The following is a 12,233-nucleotide window of genomic DNA, read 5'->3' on the forward strand; positions in this document are numbered from 1 at the left end:
AAAAAGAAAAAAATGTTTTTCAGCAACATGTAGATAGATGTGGTCCCTGCTGCATTGCAAAGCAGAAAGGAAGAAAACAACTACTACTGGTTGAAAATTTTTGAATGGATGTTGCATACAGAGTTTATCACTGCATGGTAGTTCCAAAGTTTGATATGAAGTATATTGACTAAGCGCAATCCCTTCCTGATAGCACAAATGGTCTGCCTACATTTTACACTTTGAAGATTAGTTCACAGTATGTACTAGCGTTTCACATGTAATAGTGTTGTTTTGTGCTTAGGTGACACTGCAGTTGTTGTTGTTGTTGCTCCCCCTAGATGGATACAGGTCACCTCAAAGCCCCTTCTACCAGCTACCTCCCAAAGTGCAGCATTACACAGCGAGCCAGCTCCTACTTGGTTCTGCGCCGCCTGGCCTGCAGACTCTGCTTGGTAAGCATCCTAACACTGAAGCAGTTTAGTTTGACTAGGAATTCTCAGCTATTACATACATGCGTACATATTTATGGCAAAAATGAAATATCCCACTGCTTGGAAAAGACCAAGTAGTGCCATATTTTATTAAAAATACTCTCAAATTCTGTATAATAATTGGTATTCAATATCTCACATACTGCCCTGGGTTAGATTGAAATAAACAGGACTAATTGCACTTTTTTTGCAGTCAAACTTGTTTGATTTTTGTGCATTGATGGTATCCATGATCTCCTCAGATTGTGATACATTGTGAAGTAATTCATCATGATATCGAAAAATAATGCCCAGCTCTAGTTTGTACCAAACTGGTTTCATACCTGCAATTTGATGGCAGTATGAGTGTTGGTGAGACAGCTAACAGTTATTGATCTTTTTCACCACAGATAACATCAAAGTCCAGTACCTGCAGTTCATGGCTTATATGAAGACACCACAGTACCGCACAAACATAGAGCAAGCTCTGGAGCAAGAGAGGGTACAGTACTTCACATTTCACATTTCCAGTCTGGATTTGTGGCCCTGTTGTGCACATTTACTTTTTAGGTTTCTTTACTTTTTCCCTATTTTTAATGAAGATCTTATACTCTGTTTTCATTAACATTTTGAATTAGCTTTTTCTATAGTTTCTTTTCTGTTGTATGCAAATGTAACATTTGCTTAAACTGTTGGCCTTGTTATAAAAGTGTTTTGGCAGTGTATTAGCATTAACTTATGTTTTTCTCTTTCTTTTCTTTGCACACATACACACCCCTTATAGCTCAGACACACTGAATTGTCAGGTCAAGCCCAGCAGCTGATGAATGCTTGCCATGCTCACAAAGAGAGGATCAAAGACCTTTTCCAGTCCAAACTGGAGGAGGTAAGACTGTGTGTGAGTATGCGCATGGGTGTGTAAATGGGCAGACCAGAATGAGCTCCTGAAATCTGAACATATGTGACAATAAAACCCGAAGCTCTTGTCGATTTGACAACTAAAACAACCAAAGCTCTCAGATAGTGTGACCTGTTTGACTGTTAGCTTAGTGACATCCCCATATTGACCCCCTTGCAGCTGGGAGTGAAGGCAGTGACTGTGGAGGACCTGGTGCAGGCTCAGAAAGAGATCACAGCCCACAACATGCAACTGAGGGAGCAGACCAAGCAACTGGAGAGGGACATGGCTGAGTTGAAGGACCAGAGCCTGATGTTGGTAAGCCCCAGTGACATGAATTTCTTCAGAATTGCTCTCTGGGTGATGACCCTTAGTGCTGTATGAGTTCTAGGGCTCTACAGTACTGACTGCTATATGCAAATAAGCTCTTTACCCAGTTGGGTGCTGTGAACATCTTGACTAACCTTAGGTTAGGTGAGTGTTTCTGTGTGTTTTCTGACAGATTGAAGCTTTTATGTGATCCAACAAATGTCATTTTGTCAGAATAAGACAGGCCATTCATAGCACTTAAAAATGTCTTTTTAATATATAGCAAATTATGGAAAAAATTAGGACAGTGCAAAATGCTGTTTTGATTACATTTTTCCACTGGTTTGCAATTCCTCATTAACAATTTAGAATCCAGTGGAGTCTGCAGTCTTACAAAATTGGTGAACTTGCATATTGTCTGCGCTGTTTTAGCCAATGCTATCTTGTCCCATGCAGCTGAAGGCTCGCTGTGAGGAGTTGAAGTTGGACTGGGGCTCTTTGTGTCTGGAGACTCTGTTGAAAGAGAAAGCAGCCCTTCGCAGGCAGATTTCTGAGAAACAGCGCCACTGTCTGGAGCTTCAGGTACCTCACAGACTTGCATGCATTAACAAAAATGTTTAAATCAGTAACCAAACAGCAGTACTGACTGCCAGTTGTAATGGCAGAGTATGTATAGTTTTCGAAAAAAAATATTTTTACTGACATTCGACAGGGCGGGGATGATTAGTTGACAGTCAGTAAAGTTGGTTTACAAAAAAGAGTACATGATTATTATACCAGTTGTTGCAGTACGTTACAGGAGATGTCAGGATTGATAGTCTGTTCTTTTCTTTCACCATGAAGGAAGCAACCACTTGTCAAACAGATTTTTACAATAAGGGCAGCTGCTAGTTTTCTCTCTAATGTCTAACACTGCCCCTTTCTTTCTCTTTTCAGATCAGCATCGTGGAGCTGGAGAAGAGCCAGAGACAGCAGGAGTTGCTGCAACTCAAATCCTCTTACAGCCCCTGTGAGGACTCGCCCTACCGCAAGAGCCTTCCAAGTCTGGAGCCGCGCCCCCCTCTGGACTCCGATACCCCAAAACTTGCTGGCCTCAACGGCCTCAGCCCTGAGCTGTCAATTAACGGCACAGCCTCTCCCAGCTACGAGCGGGGCAGCAGCAGCGGCAAGAATGAGCTCCTGTCCCGCTACCTGCCCATCTCGCCTGACCACGAGATTGTGCCACCCACCCCGGACTCCCGGGGCAGACAGGTGGGGCAGCCGCTGCCTGACTACACTCGTTTTTCTCCAGCCAAGATCGCCCTGCGCAGGCATCTGAACCAGGACCCATCCGCAGGCCAGTTCAGATCACTTGGGTCCATCCACAGGTCAGTCTGTTGTTCTGTTTTCACTAGGCTCTGACTGTTGGGTTAATAATATATAATCATTAAGTTTGTTGTTTTGCCTTTCAGGGGTGATGTTGGTGTTGTTTCATCTCCTACCTTAAGTCTAAAACAGGGTTGCCCCTCCCCCAGTGCATCTGATAATCAACAAATAACCACACCCAAGAGTGCAGAGAGGGTAACTGACGCTTAGTACTGATTGTATGCGTTCTTTTGTGGTAGTATAGAATTGTGTATTAGCTTTCAAGAATCTGGTAAAGTGTCCAGTCTTGTATGTATTTAATAAGTGTTTGTGTGCTCTCTTGTCTCTCTGTCTTAGATGAGTAAGGAGAAGAGCCCAGCAGGTCCAGGTGACAATATCACTAGTCTCCCAATTAGCATTCCTCTTAGCACTGTGCACCCCAACAAGCTTCCTGTCAGCATCCCATTGGCCAGTGTAGTGCTGCCAAGTCGAGCTGAGAGACTGGTATGTGTGGTTTATTTATTTATTCTTTCTCTTCTTCTTCCATGGTATTATAGTATTTCTTCCAAGAGAATGCTGTTTGTTCTTAACTGTCACTTCTTAATATACATTATGGCAGAGGAACACTCCCAGTCCTGTGTCCAGTAGAGAGCAGTCAGCGGGGCAGAGCAACAGCAAACAGCCTCTGACACCTAACTCAGGTATGTTTTGGGAATGTGTGTTCTGACTTCCGTAAGACTTTGGCTGTGGAAAAACGAATTAAGTCAGGTCAACTGTTGATTTGCATAATTTGGTTATTGGACTATTCTCAATTAATGCCTCTAAAATGTAGTTTAATCTCTTCAACCTTATCTTTAGGCCTCATCTTACAGTTTAATGCCTCCTTATAGTAAAAGAGGAATTAGACATACTCTGAACTGCCTAACATCTATTTTAAGACTTTTCTGGTAGTAGAAGAAAAAAAGAATTGCAGTGTGAAAGAAATTAGGTCAGGTCAAGTTTTTGCATAGCTTTCTTATGTGTAATTTTCTTAATTTAGTGCAGTCAAAAGTTCTCCTAGTTTATATTTTTAGTACTGCATCTCATTTAGGTCAGCAAAACAGTGTAAGTTGAGCTTACTCACAAAAAAGATTTTGCAGACCTCACTTAAATTTGAGAAATACGGTAACCCTAACAGTTAGTTGTGTGTATGTTAGTAAAGATAATACAGAAACAAATTAGAACATTGAATGCACTGCAAAAACTTTACTGAATGTCACTATATCATTAAAAATGATAAACTGGAATTACTCATTAAAATAGTGCAACTACTAAATGCAGTAGCTCAGTTAAATGATGTGCAAGACTGTTAAATTACAAAAACATACCTGTTTCACTAAAGTGCTGTCCTGTATCATTTCTTTGTCTCTTCCCACGATGCAATGTGATGAATACCCAGTATTTGAATACTGATGCTAAAAATGTACATGAGCACTGAATGTTACACTTTCATTTATTACTAGTGTGCTGCCCTGCCCAATCTAGACTACGAGGTGAATACTGTAGCTAACAGGTGCTGCTGCTGATGTGTGTGTCTCTTTCAGGGTACTCTTCCCACTCAGGGTTGGTGAATGGTTCCCACTCTGCCATGCTGACAGGAGATCAGGACTGTGACGCTCCATCCCCACCACCCCACAGTACCCCTCTGCTGGGCCCCCAGTCCCGTGGCCCTGGTCTCAGCCCTCCCCTGGGCACTGGAGGAGTCCTGCAGTATGCAGACAGGCCTCCCCGCCTCCCTCCTGAGGAGGGCCCTGAGCGCCAGGGTCCCGAATCAGACACTGAGCTTCTGGACAGTGAGGCCCGCCGTCGCATCTTCTTTTCTTCCTCCTCCTCTTCATCCTCTTCATGCTCCTCCTCTGCTGGAGGCTCCCGGCTGCACCATGGATCATCCAAGCCGCACCACCACGGCAGCCATCATCACCACCACCACCACCACCATCACCACCACCACTCTCCAGGCTCCCACGGTCAGGAGGGCCGCAAGAGAGGTCGTCGGAAGCGCAGCTCCTCTGGGGTTCCTCCAGGAAGCGGCTCTCCCAAGAGGAGGTCGTTTCCTGGCCTGGGTTGTGCCCCTCACACTTCTGGTTCCCCCCTAAATATCAACACCATGGTAAGTGGTCAACAAGTTAGGGTATGAAAATGGTGGTAGTAGGTTTGGTATTAGTGATATTTTTATTAGGGAAGAGTTTGAAAGGGAAAATGGTAAATCAGGCGTTTAGACAATCTGAATATTTGGCAGCAATATACAATCTCAGATTTTGGATTTTGTATGAAAATAAGCTCACCTAGAATGCTAATGTATGCTAAATCTGTGTAGGATGTATGTGCTCTCAACTGCACCCAGAGCATGTCAGCAAGTTCATCTTCCTGAATAACTATTCAGTTTTTCAAATGCCTTGACGAATAGTAATTTTGCCTGAAATGCCCATCCCTAATTTCCATAACTTGTGGCTTTTGTACCAGAAGACCTGACTTCTTTGTATGTAAGCTTCTTGGTTAGATTTTCTTTGTGAAGCTTCACCTTGGGCTCATTAATTAATAAATCTCATTTTAACCTCAGGTGAACAACATTAATCAGCCCCTGGAGATTGCAGCCATCTCGTCTCCGGAGCATTCGGGCCGCAGCCCACGTGAAGCAGACCTGGATCAACCACCAATCCTGAAGAGGGAGCGCCCCCTCGAGCTCAACGGCTCTAGCCGCTACTCTTCCACCCCCAGCTCGGAGGACGAGGATGCTGGCTACCCTGCAGACAGCAGCTCCTCGCGGTGAGGGGAAGCTCATTTTTGAACTGCAGTCTTGCTCTTACAAGCCGTCTGTTTGCTAAAGCTTCGTTCTCTCATCTCTGAAGTAGCTGTTCTGCCCTAATCTATTTGTTTTTTCTTTAGAATTGAAAGGAAAATCGCAACAATTTCCCTCGAGAGCCGAGATGGTGATAGGGGTAAGGCGCATAAGTATTTGTTTAATTAAAAAAAAAAAAAATAAGTGAAACCGAATGTAGGTTTTAGGAACAGATTTCAAGTGCTTTTTATATTCAGTGTAAGTACATAATGTTATATCTGGCATGCCTCCTATAGGTTCTCAGGGCCGTAAATCTGGGGCCAGCAGTGTGAGCAGCGAGGTCTCCTCCTCTTCCAGCAAATGGAAGTCCACCTTCTCACCTATCTCCGACCCCAAGCCTACTCCACCTGACCTCCGGCAAGGAGGCTCTCCTTTTGGCATGTCCCGTGGCGCTGGGGGAGGAACAGATTCTGACTCAGACCAGAAGCAGCAGAGGAGGGCAGAGCGGGAGCGGAGTGAGTCTTATGGGAACCCGAAGGCCTTCCTGGGCTCGGAAGCAGGTGGTCGCTCAACAGCACTATCTGAGAGGCAGCAGCAGAAACAGAAACCCCGGGAGTGGGAGCTGAAGGCTGTGAGCGGATTGGCCAGCCAGAACCTCTTCATCTCTGCTGCGACCAGCGGTGGCATCCTGAGTGGAAAAGTGGGTGGAGCCAACACAGTTTCTTCTGCCTCCTCTGTGGGACAGTACTTCCCTCTGGGCGGAGCCTCAGTCTTGCAGTCCTTCTTCGGAACACAGACTTCCAGCCCAGCCACCAGCGGAGCTACACGATTGGTCAATGGCCACTCAGCGCTGGGCAGCTTTTCCAGTGCCGGACTGGCAGGGGGTGCTGCAGGTGGTGAGTTGTTCCATCCCGTGTTTTTCTCATGCCTCTTTTGGGTCTGTTTGTGTTGAGTTTGGCAGGCCGTTTTGGAGTGTTTAAGGTAAGTGTGAGCCCAGTGCTGCTGCCCTGCCTGGCTTCCCCCATGCTGCTTTGTGTGCTGCTCAACCACTAGCTGACTGTGCACAGTCTAAAGTTGCGCACCCTTAGAAAATGGCCCTAAAAGGCAACCAATTTTTTGCAGAAGAAGAGTTCTGCAAAAGAAGAAGAGTAATGCCTTCAAGGCTATATCCGCAAAAATGAAACAATTCCTGAGACTTTTGGCATACCTTGATACCTTGAAGACCGTTAAATAAAAAATTTATCAAAATTTTTCTGATTCTTGTTTGACTTTTAGTTGTTTCATTAGTTAGAAACCCATGATACGTGAGTTCTGGACTTCAAGGCAGCTGTCACTTATTTTTTTCTAAGAGTGTTGGTATCATATTTGCACATCTTGTTTGTGGTGTTGAGACATTCCTCTGGCAACCCAGTTCTTTGAAGGCAAATAGATTTCTGTCCAGGTCAGGCTTGTCTGCTTGATTGAGACAGATACTTAAATTCATGTTGTGTTCAACTGTGTTGGGTCAGCAGTGGAATGCCTTATTGCTTTGTGTGCTTTGTCTGACTTGCTTGCTGCTATGCACAACCTGGCTCAGCCCCCATTCTCTCTCTGTCTCCCTTTCTTTCTGTCTACTCTCTCTCTCTCTCTCTCTCTCTCTCTCTCTCTCTCTCTCTCTCTCTCTCTCTCTCTCTCTCTCTCCCTCCCTCCCTCCCTCCCTCCCATGTATCTCTGTCTGTCTACTCTCTCTCTCTCTCTGTCTACTCCATCTCTCTCTCATTTATCTATCCACCACATATCTCTATCTCTCTCTGTCTCTCTCTGTCTCTCTCGCTTTGTGTCCGCAGGGATCTTTCACCACATGGTGCCTTCTTCAGTCTCCTCTCAGCAGTCTGGGGCCACGCTGGTCAGCCCTGGGGCGCTCGGCTCTCTGCTCAGTCTCTCTTCCTCCCAGCAGAGGCATCCAGATGGCAAAGCCTCAGGAGCACCCTCATTCCTGGCCTCGGGCTCCTCCGTCTTCCCCCCTCCGCAGACGCAGCATGGCCGCACGCAGACCGTCCTGCACGCTCCTTCCCCTCCTACGCTCTCGCTGCCTCCCCCTCCCCCCCTCCTCAATGTTTCCTCCTCTTCCTCGTCCTCCGCCCCTCCCCAGCCCTCCCCGCCGCGTTCGGAGAGACAGCAGTCCGCCTCCCTCCAGACGCTGCGAGCCGCCCCTTCCGCCTCCTCCAATTCAGGCACCTCCCCTGCTTCCGCCGCTTGTGCCACAGCCACTCCCACTGCCTCCTCCCTCTCCTCCACCTCCTCCCGGCCCTTCACCGTCCACTACCAGCCTCACCTGCCCCCTCCAGCTGCACCCAGCAGCAGTAGTAGTGGAGGTAGCAGTAGCGGAGGTGGGGGTGTGACTTCCTGGAGGACTCTGGGTATGCAGGCGTCCTACGCCGCCTCGCAGGTCCCCAGTGCCCGTCCCAGATAGGAGCCGGCATGAGCTGGGGAAGGAGGGGGGGCAAGGAGAGAAGCGTAGGGATATTTATAAAAGGGAAGCTGCTGCATTGTACCTCTCCCAGCTGCTGTCTCTGGCTGAACAAGGTATGTTGCTTTGCTTTTGTATGCTCAGTCTAATTGTGGGATTAGATGCGTCACGGTCATGACATTTCAGCTGATGGTGAATTGCTCTCTCTCTTGCTCATTATATACGTATGTGTATATACTCACTATATGCACAATCATATGCACACTATATATATATATATATATATATATATATATATATATATATGTATATATATGTGTGTGTGTGTATATATATATATATATATATATGTGTATGTGTATGTGTGTGTGTGTATATATGTGTGTGTGTGTGTGTGTGTGTGTGTGTGTGTGTGTGTGTGTAGTGTTCTCCACAAATATTGGTATCCCTGGTAATCATGAGCAAAATGAGCTATAAAAAACATTTTTAATTGCTTATCCTTTTGATCTTTTATTCAAAATATGAGCAAAAATCCAACCTTGAAAATCTTTGTGTGCTTTGTTGGCACCTCTAGAAATTCTTCACTAGGGAACATATGAGATGAAACACAGGCCAAATGCCCTTAGTCATCTCTCAGCTATAAGAAGTTTATAAAAACTGGAGATGTTAATCTGTTGAGTAGAGGACGTATGTCTATACTGACCCCACACGCATTGGCGAGGATAGTTAGAGTGGACAAAGAATCTCCAAGGATCACAGATGGGAATTGCAGAAATTATTTAGGTCAGAACATCTTCCAAACTACAAAGGAACATCACCTATATAACAAGAAGTTGTTTGGAGGGTTGCCAAAAGGAGGCCTCTGCTGTCAAGGACCAACAGACTCAAGAGGCTACAGTTTGCCAGGTGTTACTGACATTTTCAGTGGGACCGTGTTTTATGGTCAGATGAGACTGAAATAGGGGTTTTTGCAACGAACACCAGAGTGGGCGCAAAGGAAGCCATGCAGAAAAGTACCGCTCTCGTCCACTGTGATGTATAGTGAATCTATGATGTGGTTCTGTTCTTCTTCCAAAGGCCCTGGACAATTTATTTGGGTACACGGTATCACAGACTGTCAAGTACCAGCAGAAATAAAATCAAAACCTCACTGCCTCAGCCAGGAAGCCTAAGCTGGACCATAGTTTTCATCTTGCAGCAGGACAGTGATCCAAAGAACAACTTAAAATCAACACGAGAATGGTTGTCTGACCACAGAATTAAGATTTTGCCATGGCCAATGCAGTCCCCTGAATTAAACCCCATAGAACACCTGCGGGATGAGCTGAAGAGAGTCCACAGTGTGGGCATCAAAATCTGATTGATTTGGAGAATCTGTATGAGGAATGCTTTCAGATCTTTTGCCATGTGTTCTCCAGCCTCATTAAGCATTTTAGGAGAAGACTCAGCTTTGCGAAGGGAGGCTGTGCAAAGTATTAAATGAAGGGGTGGCAACAATTGCAGCACATGCAGGTAACAGTAATAATTCTGGTAATATTTTGAATGAAGGATTAAAAGGATAAGCGATGAAGAGAGGGTTTTGTTTTTTGGTTTTTTTTTTTATAAATAAACAGCCTGTTTTGGTCATGTTTACCAGGGGTGCCAATATCTGGAGGGCACTGTATATATTTGTGTGTACATGTGTGGGTCATTCTATACCAACCTTGCCCTCCCATTTCATGTAATGGATTTTCTTGAAAAAATGCATCTGAAAAAACAGGCAACATCTTATAGTTATACTCCCAAGTACTTTTTTTAGTTATGAATTTTTTGAGGTTTGGCCATTTTTTCATCATTTTTGCAATTCTTTACATGTGCACCCTGTGCCTCATCAGTTGTTTACTTTTTCACTGAATTGGGTTGCAGTTTGTACTGAACATCCAAGAAACCCAATGGATAATTTACAGCATGAATTCATGTTCATTCAATTCAAGTAGTTATTGCTGAATGTTTCAAAGTAATTAAATTATAAAATCATTTTTATCCAAATCAAGAATCTTGTCAAAAATTAATATCTCCCCTAGTTTTCACTTTCTTGCAGCTACAGCTGGGCGATATGGTCAAAAGTTTTATCATGATAAAAAATTTTATATCAGTCGATATATATATATATATATATATATATATATATATATATATATATATATATATATATATACACACACACACACACACACACAAGTTTTAAGGCTGCGGTGGTTAATTGCCATTTTTAAAGTATCCTTTTTGGTCAGAATATGACACAAATCTGTCTTGGGATAGTGGGAGAGAGTTTCTGGTGAGCTGTTTTTACCAGCTGGTAAAAGCACAGCCACAATTTTTGGAATATTCATAATTTAAGAAAGAAAACATTATTTTAGCTGTCTGGTGGTGAGTGCTGGGCTATCTGGTTACAAGTGCTAAACTGTTTAGTTTCTCAACAACATTAGCTTAATACGAACAGTAAACATTAGCTGGCTCGGCACATCAATGATGGGTCACACCGCCTTGCTGCCGTCACTCCTACCACATCCACGTCAGAGCACATCACTATTAAAACAGCAGCTAGCAGACGACTGGATTTCTCTATTCTATCATAGTAGTTTGAGGGGTGAATCGCAATACATCTGACGCTTGCTGTGCAAAAGCATTAACTGCAGTGTGATTCTCTCACGCTAGACAAACAAGAGTTCTCCTTTTAGGTACGTTTAAACCGAAACACTTTTTTGTCTTGTTCTACAGTAACATGAATTCGGCCATGCTGTGCGAGTGACAGAGCGCTGCTTCAAGCTAGCCAGCTGCTAAAACAGCTAGCCTGGGAAGCTAGCGATCTCCCACTCTCCAGTGCCACACATACAGAATCCTCAGTTTACTTTTGTTTAAATCAGGGCTGTAACTTGCATGAACCCACTACTTTCTTTCACTTTTGTTACTTGGAAATGCACTAATACTAAAATATGACTGAGCGCTGTAACAGCGCTGTAGTTGTGAGTATCAGACGTGATTTAACGCTGCTAAAGCTTGTTAGGATGTACAGAAAGAGGTGAGTTCACTGTAGGACAGTACAGTTACACCACTTATATCGTCACTCACACTTGGTCACAGTAGAACAGCTAGCTGATCGCTCCCTCAAACAGGGACTATATCACTCCACGTTTCAGACTCTGCCAAAGTATATTTGGCGACTCATTTTACTGGTAGCCCCCTCTCTCTCTAATCATGCTGAAAAACTCGCTAGTGCGCCCTCTTCTGGCGACAGTGGAGTAGTGCCGCTTTCCTTGCAGTAGAAAACACCACCAGGGCAGTTGCTAAACCGAGAAGTGTGAGAATGCTCTATTATATTGAACGTTTCTTATATTTCTATTAAGGAAAGTTATATCACGATAATTATCGTTTTATCGCCCAGCCCTACTTGCAACCAGATTTTGCTAGTTCTATCACATCTAGAAGAAAGCTGAAAACCCACTTTTTATGGTATTTTGACTGTATATTTTCCCAAGAAGGAATATTTGTGCTATCTTGACTTTAAGGTTTTCTATCTTCGTGTGAGAGCTGTTGAGCCTGTTTCATTGGGTTCAGGAAATTTGCAAGTTACAGCTGGTAATGGCTTGATTTGTTGCATATAGATGATGTCATCTTGCTCTCTGTGTGTGTAGACAATTTTAGAAAAGATGTTAAATTCCTTGTGCTATTGTTAGAGGACTTTACACAGCGGCCAAACGTCTCGCTGTCAGATGCAAGTACTCATACCTAACAACCGAGCCTAAGTATAAGACAACAGGGTGCACAATGACCATTACACTGGTACTTAACGGTACTAACAAAAACAAAAAAGATGGCTTTGTGAGCATTTCACATGGCTTGTCATGTGGGTACCTTTGTCATATGATGCCCTAAATTTAACTAAAGCTCAGCGGTGTGGTTGCTGAACTTTACCCTCTACTG

At 44.2% G+C, this 12,233-nt stretch overlaps 1 protein-coding gene across 6 annotated transcripts in view; it reads left to right on the forward strand.

The window, feature by feature from the left end:
- Positions 1-12,233, forward strand: part of dot1l (DOT1-like histone H3K79 methyltransferase) — a 29,836-nt gene that overhangs the window by 14,426 nt on the left and 3,177 nt on the right. For 5 of the 6 annotated variants that reach the window (XM_036586186.1, XM_036586190.1, XM_036586189.1 and 2 more), the window contains 13 exons: positions 321-434; positions 863-954; positions 1,237-1,350; positions 1,531-1,668; positions 2,116-2,241; positions 2,596-3,026; positions 3,111-3,219; positions 3,361-3,507; positions 3,623-3,704; positions 4,587-5,152; positions 5,603-5,808; positions 5,929-5,981; positions 6,118-6,717. In XM_036586186.1, the coding sequence (XP_036442079.1) occupies positions 321-434; positions 863-954; positions 1,237-1,350; positions 1,531-1,668; positions 2,116-2,241; positions 2,596-3,026; positions 3,111-3,219; positions 3,361-3,507; positions 3,623-3,704; positions 4,587-5,152; positions 5,603-5,808; positions 5,929-5,981; positions 6,118-6,717 (2,778 nt within the window). The remainder of the gene's footprint in view (positions 1-320; positions 435-862; positions 955-1,236; positions 1,351-1,530; positions 1,669-2,115; positions 2,242-2,595; positions 3,027-3,110; positions 3,220-3,360; positions 3,508-3,622; positions 3,705-4,586; positions 5,153-5,602; positions 5,809-5,928; positions 5,982-6,117; positions 6,718-12,233) is intronic. The other variant, XM_036586188.1, reaches the window with a different exon arrangement.

Source organism: Colossoma macropomum, unplaced genomic scaffold (assembly GCF_904425465.1).
Source record: "Colossoma macropomum unplaced genomic scaffold, Colossoma_macropomum, whole genome shotgun sequence".
In the NCBI taxonomy this organism is placed as follows: Eukaryota; Metazoa; Chordata; class Actinopteri; order Characiformes; family Serrasalmidae; genus Colossoma; species Colossoma macropomum.